The sequence below is a fragment of the Mizuhopecten yessoensis genome, unplaced genomic scaffold (assembly GCF_002113885.1).
Source record: "Mizuhopecten yessoensis strain PY_sf001 unplaced genomic scaffold, ASM211388v2 scaffold2065, whole genome shotgun sequence".
In the NCBI taxonomy this organism is placed as follows: Eukaryota; Metazoa; Mollusca; class Bivalvia; order Pectinida; family Pectinidae; genus Mizuhopecten; species Mizuhopecten yessoensis.
Window position 1 is genome coordinate 658,337 of NW_018404360.1, and position 14,772 is coordinate 673,108.

At 36.4% G+C, this 14,772-nt stretch overlaps 1 protein-coding gene across 3 annotated transcripts in view; it reads left to right on the forward strand.

Annotated features, from left to right (window-relative positions):
• Positions 1-14,772, forward strand: part of LOC110444954 (sodium-dependent multivitamin transporter-like) — a 37,800-nt gene that overhangs the window by 10,985 nt on the left and 12,043 nt on the right. For all 3 annotated transcript variants that reach the window (XM_021489326.1, XM_021489309.1, XM_021489319.1), the window contains 8 exons: positions 497-634; positions 1,276-1,411; positions 10,211-10,299; positions 11,294-11,406; positions 11,869-11,942; positions 12,252-12,338; positions 12,851-13,083; positions 13,507-13,607. In XM_021489326.1, coding sequence (XP_021345001.1) covers positions 497-634; positions 1,276-1,411; positions 10,211-10,299; positions 11,294-11,406; positions 11,869-11,942; positions 12,252-12,338; positions 12,851-13,083; positions 13,507-13,607 — 971 coding nt within the window. The remainder of the gene's footprint in view (positions 1-496; positions 635-1,275; positions 1,412-10,210; positions 10,300-11,293; positions 11,407-11,868; positions 11,943-12,251; positions 12,339-12,850; positions 13,084-13,506; positions 13,608-14,772) is intronic.

Sequence of the window (14,772 nt, forward strand, 5' to 3'; positions counted from 1 at the left end):
TTTTTTTTTATGTTTTATGAATAAACACGATGTTTTGGAAATATTTATCAAAAGAAATTTATACTATGTTGCGAATTACAATTTCGAGATAACCTTCTTTTATTTACGAACTTATGTCTTTGATGCTGAAATTGACAACTTTATAAAAATACATTTTCACTGAAATTATGAAATCTGGGTGTCGGAAAGGTGTTAAATTATTCTTCGGAAAAGAAAAAAACAGTAGAGCTAGATAAGAAATTATACGGGGGCAGGCTCCTATGGAGAATTAACATTACTGGAAACAGGCCCTTTATTTGACATATTTTCAATATATATAAATGTATCAAGTGAAAAAAACAATATACAGTTAGTCGAGCCATGCCATTGACTAGTAAAATCAGTGAACTCTAGATTGGACATTTATATTGGTAATTAGTAGACCCCAAGTCAGTAAAAAGAATATGGAAAGTGAAAATTAATTAATTTCATCTGGAACTACATTGGATTTTTTCAGCTTCGATTTTGATCCGACCGTCCGTCACACCTTTTGGAACCTTCTGATTGGTACGTCCACTCGTCTGGTGTACCTGACCTTTAACCAGACAACAATCCAAAGAGTATGCGCTGTTCCTACCAAGCGAGACGCTACAAAGTAAGTCTGCAAAGATTTATGTATTACCACGAAATATCTACAACGTCCTTTATCCGTCTCGTTCACTGCTGACCAGCTTTTGTGAATTCGTATATTTTACGGGATTTTAAGTCATCCCTTTCTGTTTAAACAGCAGTGGTTTAGATTGGTTTGACATTCCATCTTTCTGGACCCTTACATCACCGATGAGCCATATTAGGACAATACAGCCTTATGATGCCGTGAAGCGGAGCGGTGTAATTCAGTTTAGGCATATCTCATGCCAGATTTGATAGGTGCAATTACCTGTTTGATTTACGTTCATCATTTAGTGGTTATTTTCCCACAAAAAACCCATAAGACCTTTATTTCGAAGATGCCTTGCAATAATTTATACATAGACTGATGTTGTTGTTGTTGTTGTTCATTCTGTATTTTTATGTTTAAGTTGCAAAGAAAAGATTTAATCGTCATTATCAGTGTGAACTATTATACATTTATTAAGATCTCACAGTTACGTAAAATATACTGCATATTCCTCTGTGAGCAAACAGTTTGGATAATATACACATAACATAACAAAATCAACTGTAATTGTATTCTAAAATAGTTCAACTGTAATTGTATTTTAATAAAATCAACTGTAATTGTGTTTTTAATAGGATATTTCTATTTGCGGGGCCAGCATTTTTTCTGACCTTTTCCATCGCTACGTTTGAAGGACTCGTAGCTGTGGCCTATTTTCATTCTATCGGATGTGATCCCCTCGCGACTGGACAGATCAAAAACCCTAATCAGGTAAACGCATTTGTTTACTCAACATTTAGACAGCACTGTCACTTAATCGTATTATGTTACAAACAATAGCTTTTAATATTTCCGTCGACCTTATGTTGCTCAATTTTACAAAATATTTCTTTGTTTATATTATGTTGGTTTAATTGTGCAATATTGTGAAAATAAGGTATCGCTGTCGAAGGATTAGGTAAACAACTATTTGTAATGCTAGACCAGTAGAACTATTAAATTATAAAGCTTACTATTGTGAAAAACTCGACTTTCGTAATCTTGTGATTATATTGTTTGACATACTGTATCTATTATCAAATGCTGAAGGTGTAATCATCTGTGTCTCTTTCTTTTGCGTTGTAGTGAGTCACGAACGGGCTGAGTCTAAAATATTTCAAAATATCATCCTAATTAAATAAATAGCAACAGTCATTATATGTCCAAGCTTACCATTTCATCAGGGATTGGATAGTCCTCACCCTTGAACCATCCCTTTATGACAGAAGAAAAAAACTTTCATTACAATTTGCAGCTCAATTAAAATCAAACCCTAAAAATCCTGCTTTCGACCAAGTATTCAACCCAAAATACCAAAACATATTTACGCAAAACCAAAAACTTCTGCCAACATTTGGTATCCGAATTTCAAATTTCCTGCAAGAACTCAACATAAAGTTGACGGACATAGCTGAATTTAACATATCTGATGTTCCTCCGTGGACCATTCAAACCCCTGATTTTAACTTTACATTATATAAGCGAGGGAAATCAATATCGATGAACACCGTATTAAAAAGGAATTATTTGTTCAGACTCTCTATCTGTCCTACAGAGTTTACAGTTACGAGATCCTAAAAACACACTCGTACAAAACCTTGCTCTTCGAATATCTCGTATCTTAAAATAGTCGAAAATAACTTTACTATGTATTTNCGTAGAGAGGAAGTTGTCCTCGCTCGGCTCCGTACTGGGCACACATATCCTACTCATTCGTACCTTTTAAAACGAGAAGATCTACCTTCATGCCACGCATGTGACACTCCATTTACAGTGGAACATTTTTTAATAGAATGTTCCGATTTTAAACACATTCGTGATAACTACTTTCGAGTCCCGGATATGAAAACACTTTTCAGTTCCGTGGACTCGAAGGCATTATTTAACTATTTGAAAGACATCGGTCTATTTTATAGACTCTGATGTCTTTTAACCCACCTTACCGTTTTTGACGTTATATATATATCACATATTCCATATCATCTATTCGTTATCTCTTTTATTATTTTAACCCCAATTTTTTATTTTTTATTATCTACACATACAATGCGAATGCTTTTAAAATGAACCATTTTATCTGATTTTATCTTCACTACTCACATGTTTGTTAAAAAAATAAAAAAATAAAATAAATCACCATGGCCCTTAAATGACCACAGCCGTCGATGGGCCGTTAAACATAAACAAACAAACAAACAAACAAACCCTTGTGAATACAGGGAGTGCACACGCAAACAGGAAGTTTCACATAATCAGGCAGTTTTCTCCATTGTTTTCATTCTAATATTCAGATTCTGTCTTTTTCAAAAGAAGTTAACTGTTATTAAGAAGGCTCCACCCTTTCACAAGTATCCAGCAGAATTCAATGAAATTTTCACATAATGGTTATGTCACTATGTAGAGATGATTTTATAAAAATCTAAGCATTCCGATAAACTGGGGATTTTTTTGGTAAATACTGAAAAATTGATTTTTTGTCAAATTCATCACTTTCACATTTTTTGAATGTGTGGCATTTTTCAAAACTATTACAACAATAAAATAATGAAAAGAAACATTGCTAATCAACCCTATAAATATTTTATTTATCATAACATATCTACAACATGTTATAGAAAGCTTATTTTATTGAAATTGTATGGATAAAAGTTACTAAATACAAGCTAAAAGCAAACAGGACACAAAGTTTCATACAAAAAGAGTGAAAAATTAAACCAAATACACACAAAGTCTTTATAATTCATTTATTTTACATTTTACAATAATTTTGATCCTGATGAGAGTTGTCTACCTTGAAAAAAATCGGAACTTTTTGCAGAGGGATAGAATTTATACAATGACAGTTATTTTCTTTAATGTACTAAAAACGACGGAAATAAATTCATTTACTATATTTAATTGTCAATTTACTGTTCTTTTATGGAACAAAATAACTCTCATTCATGTACACTTTGGACATCATTCCATAGCCCGCTTACGCATGGTATATTTACATGTCAGGTACATATGTAACCATACGCTATCGCATGGTATGCCGTTAACACGTGCACGCACATGTACTTGCATTTTATAGGGATCTTGATATTTTACAAACCACTATTTTCACAGTGTTATTGTAATTGCATTTGTGAAACGATTTATCTGACGTAACTCGCTCGACAACAAAAATCGTAGCGACCAAGAGCTTGTGAACTGCTGTTAGCACGTGATACGTACAGGTGACATAAGATTGACGGAGACTTCACAAGCTTAAGAAATATGTTTAGTAAAAATATTTCGTATTTTCTCGAAAGATAGTTTTCTGGTAATGTTCTCAGTAACTTCTTCCTATACTTCAGTTGTAACAGTTCTTCGTTAATGCCACTTTTTTAAAGTTTTAAACTCCTTATTTTGGATTGATTTATTTATGCTCATGAATATTTTGATTTTTTTAAACTACTTATTTAATCATTTATAACAGTAGATATCTAATTCAGACCTTCCAGTGCTGAAAGTGCTACTTTTTAGAATATAACACATAATATGTTATCATTTGTTCCAATTATTTATTGTACCTATAACCCAAATACAAGTTTGGGCGGCTTTATGGCAGACGGGTGAGTGAAACACGAATTCAACTTCTCGCGAATACTAAAAAAGGAAGTAATATCAAATAGTGATTTACGTGATCACACATACGGTGCTGACATACAAATTAAACACAATTAATATACATCATGCTTAGGACGCTGATTTAAAGTTTGAATTATGCATGGCAGTATAACTTTTGTGGCTAGATGTTTTTCATGGCGCAGCATAAAATCGTGTGGATACATATTTAAGCGCCTTTAATTATTCAACCCTGTCTCAAATGTTTTATCTGCAAACTGCTCCACCATAATAATGATTATAAAGAATGTTCTGTAAAAGTACAATCATTGCCTTTAATTCAAACGCAAAATATCCGTTTATTCTGTCTTTCTTATCGACATGATCGTTATCATCACTTCTTAATAAAAACAATGGAGTAACTAGAAATGGAGGCATATTCGATTCAACAGTTGATAGAACTACTTTCGCAAATAAGACTTTCGTCATATAACTGTAACATTAAACTAAGATATATTCATTGTTCACTTCCATGATAGTAACATACCTGCTTCCCCAGCCTGCAGTATATACATGTTGCAGTTGATTTGGTCTGCAAGAGCTTGTTCCAAACATCATAATTTCCGTTCTAAAAACATAGAGTTTTCTATAATGTAGGTTGATGAAGAAGAAGACTATGATCATGTTTTAGGGCTTTGTCCCATGCTATTTTTTTGTGTGATGTAAAGGTAGATATATTTTTATTATGTGCACAAGTGTCTCCCGTTGCTTCTAAGTAATTCCCTCGTTCCCGCTATTACTTGGATTTGACCTAGGTTTACAATTCGGATGTCGTCGATGAAACAGGAAACGGTAACCCTTCCGGAACACCTGGGACTCAACGACTTTGTGATAAACGACACCAGACTCAAGATGGCGTTCGACATGTGTCTTTTATTAGGGTCGCTTGCCCCATCAATCCGTCAATAAACAAAGGTCGCTTACAACAATAACCAATAATAATAATGTAGAGTTCTAAGAGAAGCAACTCTTACATACAGTTATGGCAATTACATTACATCTCCATTTTTATGTTAAATAAACCAGTCCTATACAACATACACACTTAATAAGTCCTTAAGTTGACTTAAACAGTCCTGCTGAACATAATCATTCAGGTATGCTGGTCTTGAACTTATTCTTTCAGCTCGTGTGATTGTATTTGCAACGTTTGGCTTTCCTATTTCATTTTCATGATGTTCATTAATAGGTTTTGGAGTGTTCTCAACATCTATCACGTCATCTAGCTTGCTCGTTCCTTAACAACAGCTGGTTCCTATTTGCGGTTTTCGGTATTTTGTACACGCACAATTTCACCGGAATTAACTGGCGGCTGAATAACGCATTGGCGTTTGAAGTTTTTGACGATTTTTTCCGTTTCAGTGACGGCAGCGATTCCTGTGCTAATTAATAGCGGAGTAGCACACGGCAGTTTTGTTTTCACTTGTCGGTTCATGAGCATTTTCGCAAGTGATTCATTAACACCATCAATAGGTGAGGCACGGTACTCGAGTAACCCAATGTAAATGTCACCTTGACTTTCATCGGCCTTTTTAAGTAAGTTTTTGATTGTCTGATCACATCTTTCGGCCTGCCCATTAGACTTCGGATATCTTGGGCTTATCGGTTACTAATTCCCGTGGAATTCCATGCCTTGCAAAAATCGACTTGAACGCGGTTACCGTCGTTTTGCCTGTTAAGTCCTGAAGCGACACTATTTCCGGATATTTTGAATAGTAGTCAACACAGAGCAAGTACTCGTTTCGTTTGTAGTTGAACAAATCTGCACCAACTTTCCACCACGGCTGAGACGGAATATCATGCGGAATAAGCGGTTCCTTACTATTGGATTTACGGTACTTGTTGCAGACTGCGCACTGTGACACCATTTGTTCAATATCGTGGTTCATTCTTGGCAAAAATAGGATTTGACGGGCGCGTTGTTTTGTCTTGACAACACCCAAGTGAGCCTCGTGAAGTTTTTCCAACATTTCACGGCAATTTCAGTATTCGCGAATATCACGGTCAACATCCTTCTGAATAACTGGCCAACCAATGTTCACAATTTGCATGAGTTGCTGAAGGCAATTGCCCGCAACGGTTGCTCGTTTCAACTCGTCAAGTTTCGTAGGCGACACGTGTAGTTGTTCCTCCAGGAAGTTTACATCGATCTCCTCGTCAACTAACTTTTCGGTCGTTTCGTTCAGGTACGCCCTGGATAACGCGTCGGAAATATACATTTCTCTGCCTTGTTTGTACAGAATAGTCAGATCATATCGTTGTAATCGCATCAACATTCGCTGTAGACGCGGTGTGGACTGAGATATCGGTTTCGCATGTATCGCGACTAGCGGCTTGTGATCGGTTTCTACCGTGGCTTGACGACCATAAATATACTGATGGAATTTCTCGCATCCATACACAATGGCTAACATCTCGCGTTCGATTTGCGCATAACGCATCTGTGTTTCTGTCAGGGCTCGCGAACTACACGCAACCGGATGTTCATTCTGCATGAGCACAGCACCTAACCCTCTCGAGCTTACACAACAGATAGGGTAACGGGCTGTTTAACATCGTAAAATTTCAACACTGGCGCTGACGATACAACCTGTTTCAGCTTGCGGAAACTATTTTCCTGTGGAGCGTCCCAATGCCACAAAACGTCCTTCCGCAGCAATTCGCGTAAAGATGCAGATATTTCAGACAGGTTTTCGATAACAGCAAGGTATTGTACGATACCAAGAAAACGTTTCACTCCGGCTTTATCTACGGGTGCGGGCATTTCCAAAATTGCTCTGACCTTGTCAGGGTCAACTTTCAGTCCGTCTTTACTTATGACGTGGCCTACGCACTTCAGTTCCGGTACCCGAAGTTCCATTTTTGCTTTGTTGAGTTTGAAGTTTCGCTCCCTCGCACGTTGGAGCATTAAATGTACACGCTCATCGTGCTGCTTATCATTCTCGCCCCACACAAGAATATCGTCAACAACGCACTCGACTCCATTGATGTCCTCAAACATTTCACGCACTCGTTTAGTGAACACTTCCGGTGCTGAGGTGATACCAAAAGGCAGTCGTAGATAGCGATATCTTCCAAACGGCGTATTGAAACTTAGTAATTTCGTGCTTTCGGAATCTAGGCCAATCTGCCAAAACCCATGGGTTGCGTCGAATCGTGAAAAAACTTTCGCATTTGGAAGTCTTGCGGCGATCTCATCGATTATCTCCAAGGGGAAGTGTTCTCTTTTAATCGCACGGTTAAGGTCTTTTGGGTCGATACACACTCGCGTTTTACCCGGTTTAACCACAGTGACCATGCTATGTACCCAGTCAGTGGGCTTATCTTGTTTCCCAATGACGCCTAGCGATACCATACGGTCTAGTTCGGTGCGCACTTTATCGCGTAATGCAGCGGGCACTCTCCTTGGTGAATGAACAACTGGCGCGACCGTCGGATCAAGTTGTATTTTGTGTACCCGGACAACAAACCAAGTCCCTCAAATACATCGCTGTATTCCTTGCTGATTTCGTCTTTGGTTATTTTTTTTTCAACGGAGTGTACGCGTACTACAGAACCAATGTCACTACACATTTTCCTTGCAAGAATGGGCTGTGTGTTAATGTCTACAATATAGAAGTTCATGTCGTACGTTTTCCTGCGAAAAACAACAGGAATTTCCTTGACGCCCTTAGGGTGTATGCGATTTCCATCGTACGTGACTAGCATGATTTTTGTATTTGACAGTTCTTTGTTTTTCAACTGTAAACTGTTGAACACTGTTTTCGGCAACGCGTTTGCTTGGGCCCCATTGTCTAATTTAAACTGCACTGGTTTTGAACTTAGCACCAAAGTTTCTGTCCAATCTTCAGTATCCGGGTCCTGGCCAATACTATCCATAACTCTGACGGTGCCTATGAAAAATTCATCATCGCTTTCATGACTCACCGCGTGAACTGCTCTCGGCCTCGGCTTCATTTTGACTTTTGTGAAGCACTGTTTTGAGAAGTGGTTCAGTCTATGACAATTATAGCACTCTTTGCCATCCGCAGGACAAACTCCTTTTCCAAGTCCATGTTGTGTACCACAGCTTCTACATTTTTTTTTAGTACTTTCAGCACTTTGATTTTGCTTATACTGCACTGCTGACGCTTTGCGAGGTTTATTACGTTTATACCGGCTTCTTTCCTTGTGCCTGACTTGACGTGACACTGCATGTACTTCTGCTGAAGCTTCATGTTGATCTAGACTTTTCGTTTGTTTAGCACTGACTTCGTGCGCGCGACAAATGTCAATAGCTTTTGCTAATGTCAAATCGGATTCGCGTAATAAACGCCTTCGACACGTTTCATCTTTGATTCCACACACTATGCGGTCTCGGATCAAACCATCTTTGAGATTTTCAAATTCGCATTGTTGTGCCTTATTCTTGAGATCAGTGGCAAAGGAGTCAAAAGTTTCATGACTTAACTGTGAACAAGTGTTGAACATATGACGAGTGTATGTCAAATTCTTACGAGGTTCACAGTAATCTTTTAATTTTGCTTTTAACACATCAAATCTTTCTTTGTCATCGTCGTTGATTACAAAAGTATTGTACACCCGACGTGCCTCGATGCCTGCAATGTGTAGGAATGCGGCGACTTGCACCTTTCCCGGTTTTTCACCCATACCTGTAGACGTTAAATACAGTTCAAAACCTTGGATCCATTCCTTCCAGTTTTCGGCTAAATTCTCTTTCAGGTTTAGTGACGTTGGAGTTTTTAATTGTTCCATAATGTGTCGTTTTCTTCAGTTTACTTCTGACACCATGTGATAAACGACACCAGACTCAAGATGGCGTTCAACATGTGTCTTTTATTAGGGTCGCTTGCCGCATCAATCCGTCAATAAACAAAGGTCGCTTACAACAATAATCAATAATAATATTATAGAGTTCTAAGAGAGGCAACTCTTACATACAGTTATGGCAATTACATTACAGACTCCTTTGTTCATAGTTTGCCCTTGTTATATCGATTTTGAGTTTAAATTACATTAGACGCTTTCGTTTACTTCTTTATATGGACAAGCTGCATCACATACTTTTTTCTATTTGAACAAAAGTAATTCTTAATCCCTTTAAAATTTCATTGCATGTATTTATTCATCATAGGTATTGGGTATGCAAGGTTAAAGACATATCATGTTTGTTCAAATGAAATTCCTTGAACAACTTTCAAAGTGAAAGGGGGCCAAATGTATAAAAATACTGAAACAATTTCTTCTAAATACTAATGTTCTGATTACAAAGGCTTCATGAGTAAAATAGGTTAAAGTAACTTAATTTGGATCTATACTCAGCTTGACACTTATCATTGATTTATTATTATTTTCTTTTTGCAAGGGAATTTAATCTGACCAACCTTAGGTTCAATCCTTTTGACAAATTGGAAATTCAAATATGTCGGTTCGAGTTGAATAAGATTTGTTTGAATAAATTGCAGCTTTTACATAGAATGAATTTAACAAAAGTTGAAACTGTACAGCATTAAATAACATATGAACAATTCAGGCCCTTTGATGTTTCTTCTTAAGTTAAATATCAGTTATATCAGTTTTTAATTTTGGAATAGCTGGTATATATAAAGAACATCAAGTTTTTGAGTATCTTTACTCTCAGTATTTTGATGTGAAATTAAATTTTTGTTTCTTTCCCACTTTATCTTTCACTGTCATTACTGTTTCCTTTTTTTTTAAACAAAAAAAGTCATTGATCTTGGCAAAAATTAGAAATTAATTGGCGTCAAAACGATTAATCATGCTAGCTTTGGACAAAGGTTCATGTCGCGTCCTACTATGAAATCGTGAGGAAGCTAGGTCAATGGGCTTGTCCTCATACACACATATATTGTTGTGTTTTAGATCATACCGTATATGGTCATCTGGTTGTTTAAAGATACTCCGGGAATGTCAGGTCTGTTCATGGCTTCCCTTTTCTGTGCCTCACTCAGGTAAGTTCTTTTGTTCCCCACACAGGTGAGTTCTTTAGTACCTCACTCAGGATAAGTTCGTCTCAACTTTACTGAGGTAAGTTCTTTTGTATCTTACTCAGGTCAGTTCTTCTGTGTTGTACACAGATTCGTCTATGCTTAACCCATGTTATCTCTTCTCTGCCTCACTAAGGTAACTTCTTTTTACCGCATTCAGGTAAGTTTGTCTTAACCATATTGAAGTGCGTTCTTGTAGGCTTCACACAATTAAGTCTTAATATTTCCGTCGATTCTTTCGAAAGTTTTTTTTTAACACCAATTGTATCTGGTTAAATACAACTAGGTAAGTAATCAATCCGTTCTAGCTACATTGACCTGCTTCCTACTATTTATTTACACAAATCACGGATCTCAGTTGCTATTAGACCTAAACGTAGCCTCTTTTACCCCGGTTAGGACCTTTGGATTATTTGAAGAAAATTGTCTTAGGAATACAAGAATGTCACTGAAGGTTTTATTTAACTATTCACATAATTCAAATTTACACCATCAGAGCCAATATTGCATCTTCTTTGAAGCGAACTATGTTCTTGTCTCTCTTACTTTACCATTATTTGCATTTTTATTAGGATTCATGATGATTTGCATTTGTTTCCGTATTTCAGCGATTCATGCTGTTGTCTTTTGTATCAATTTGAGCTTGATATTGGCATTGTGTGATGACATTCTTCATATATTTCTTTCATAATAAATTGAGATTGATGGTCAAATCTCTTATAACACCAATTCTTAGCTTTGTGTATTATGAATTTATCGTTAATATCATACACCACATTTCGGTAACGGTAAACTAAATTCTCAATTTGACATTGACTATCAAGAAATATTCAGTATGAATTACATGATACACTAAACAAAACCGTATTGATACGACTACTCAAGTCAGCAATGACATCTTGTTAATAATAATACATTCCCAATAGATAAAAGCAACTTAAATTTGTTGCCGTTCAAGCACTCTGTCGTCCGGTCTGAGCAGCCTCTCCGCCCAGACTGTAGAAGACATGGTCAAACCATTCTGGCCAAACATTTCGGACAGAAAAGCGACAACTATTGCCAAGCTGTCAGGTAACTACCGTCCAACCACCACGTCTAATTCTGTTTATGCAGACGATAGTGTAAGGGAGAACAAAGGAAACTTCCATCCAAATCTGTAGGTCTTGTTTCTTTCATTTAATCAAATCTTCAGTCATTCTTTCTTTCATTTAACCAAATCTGTAGTTCTTACTTGTTTTACGGAAATTCATGCATCCAAATGATAATTTAGATTTAGGTTTCATTGTGATAAATGGAGAAAAATTCTATATTTTCAAAGTCTCATCGATTCATCAATGATCAGTATGTCATGACAAAAAGATAGAAGAAAAGAAGCGGTTAGTTTATATGAACTTAAACAGACATCTGAATTAAAAGATGTAAATAGGAGATATGATAGGAAAATATGATAAACGAATACAGTTGAACGAATGCAGAATAACTTTAATGTATTGTTTTTTTGAAAATTCCCTATGTAGTTTACTCTTTTTATAGTGTTATTTTACGGAAGTCTTTCTCTGGCTGTGTCCTTCATGATCGCTAACATCGAGGGAATGCCACTCTCTCAGGTATGTGACGCCACCATTGTTCAATAGTGAGAATCGATGATTGTATGGTATTAGTGCAAGATAAAGCATGTTGGAAATGATATATCACATAGGGATATTGTCCAATAAGAATCACTGATAAAATAACTCATTAATCAACAAGAAATCACTTAATCTAGACAAAGTCGATACTCAGAATAAGAAGTATTAAATCAACTGTGAGTGAATATCATCCATAAGTAGGAGAGGCTAGTATGTTACTTATGAGGAAAGGAAAGTTAAAAGTATATATCGGAAATGAGAGAGATAATAAATGTTATTCATTTACAGATAACTGGTCAGATGTTGTCTGCCTTTGGAGGTGCCTCAGGAGGCATGTTTTTGTATTCGATATTTTGCCCCTGGGCTAACAAAAAGGTCAATATATATGCTGGTAAAAAAAAAGTAATTTAAAAATGTATTGTTTAAATAATGAAGCTAATATGGTTTATTTGAAGTTTCAATTGTAATTTACTCTTAAGCCGTTGTTTGGTCAATTATCACTATTCCTCGATAATGCTTCTATTCTCATGCAAACAATGATAACGTTAAGTGAGGGGTTTTCAGTAATCCTTTTGTGGAATTAAATTATTAAAAATCAAGATTCCAAAAACATTGTTTATAGTGTTTTCGGTCGTACCTGAACAAATAACTTCACTTTGGAACTTCTTGTTCGTGGTTTTTCGGTCGGCAAAAGATAATAGTTAACTCTTTTGCGTTATAATTTTTTCAGGAAAATTAATGGTGGACTAACACGAAAACCAAAAAAATAAGAAATATCACATTTACATATTCGGCCTTTAAGTATAAGATGGCTTGTTTTGAACTATATATATTATAACCCTGACTTTAACAGTTTTAAATCATGTTCAACTTATTTCCTTAAATAGGGAGTCATAATTGGAGGTATTTTTGGAATGATCTTTATTTTCTGGATTGGAATCGGTAAAAGCTTCTCTACAACTTTAATCAAAGAGCCACGACTCCCTCCTGTGTCGTTAGGATACTGCCACCTAAGGGACAGCATCAACGTCACCAGTGACGTCACTAACACGACTGAATTGTTCAATGCAACCATGACAACCATGGTCACGGAATTTCACGAACCCCTTGCCCACCAAAAGTATGTAACGTGATAAAAATGATAATCAGTTTATAGTGGTTATTGTTGACGTCATCATTATGACGTCACAATGGTAACGTTTGATTCCAGTTAATCCTGATGGCAAGTATTATTGATTGAAAAAACAAAAATCATTTCCGAAAACAAATCGTACATATTTTTAGCGTTTTCAATATGATATCACAGTGAATTCGAATGCTTACAATTAGAAACTTATATATTTAACAAATATTTTCAAAGAATTTACCAAAGCAATGTGGGATACCAATGAAAAAGGTATCCTATAAAAAAAAGGCTCACACATTGAAAAATCCAGTAGAGGGAGATCTCCCACACAGTCTGGTCTTCTCAGATGTTTGCAACCCTAATGATATTAGAATCGTTTTTCTCCGATTAATTTTAAAGTTTGTATTTTATTGTCAGTGAGGGTTTGGACAGATTGTACTCCGTATCTTACCAATGGATTGGTGCCATGGGAATTTTCACTACCATTATTGTAGCTAGCCTCGTCAGTATCGTTACAGGTAAGTTATATGGCTACAAGTTCCTCCATGTGTATACAAGAAAGGGTTTGTGACTAAATGGCTTCCAGTTATTCGAATCTTATGTCAATACCTTGTTGTTTGGTCTAAAGTGGTTTTGGAATAACACAGTATGGTGTATAAGGTAAAGAGTATCAACGATTTAAACTTTATACTAGTGATTACCTTTTCACTATTGAAAAATATTTGTTCAAGCCCTTTTCAGCAGAAATGTTCCATAAACACTACATGTTGTCATGCATTTTACAAAATCATACTTGTTAAAAATTTGAATGTTTGAAATTTGAAAATAGAAATAAGAAGGAAAATACAAAAAAATATTTTTCATTGTATCAATGTCGCTGTCTAGAAATCACAACTGCCAACTATCAGAAATAATGTCCAACTTTTGAGCCGTAAAGCCCATGGAGAACTTCCCATGTTTACACTAAGCCAGAAAAACTTTTTCACGGCTGCTGGATTCATCTTCTTTATACAAAGGAGAATACTCAAAGTCGAACAAAAATCTGAGTTTAACTCTTCTTCGCGATTACAACCGGTGCAGTGTTACCCATTACCTCTGTTATACTACAACCGGTGCAGTGTTACCCGTTACCTCTGTTATAATACGGTGCAGTGTTAACCGTTACCACTGTTGTATTACAACCGGTGCAGTGTTACCCGTTACCTCTGTTATATTACAACCGGTGCAGTGTTACCCATTACCTCAGTTATATTACAACCGGTGCAGTGTTACCCATTACCTCTGTTATACTACATCCGGTGCAGTGTTACCCGTTACCTCTGTTATAATACGGTGCAGTGTTAACCGTTCCCACTGTTGTATTACAACCGGTGCAGTGTTACCCATTACCTCTGTTATACTACATCCGGTGCAGTGTTACCCGTTACCTCTGTTATATTACAACCGGTACAGTGTTACCCGTTCCCTCTGTTATATTACAACCGGGGCAGTGTTACCCATTACCTTAGTTATATTACAACCAGTGTAGTGTTACCCGTTTCCTCTTTTATATTATAACCGGTGCAGTGTTACTCGTTACCTCTGTTATATTACAACCGGTACAGTGTTACCCGTTACCTCTGTTATATTACAACCGGGGCAGTGTTACCCTTTACCTCTGTTATATTACAACCGGTGCAGTGT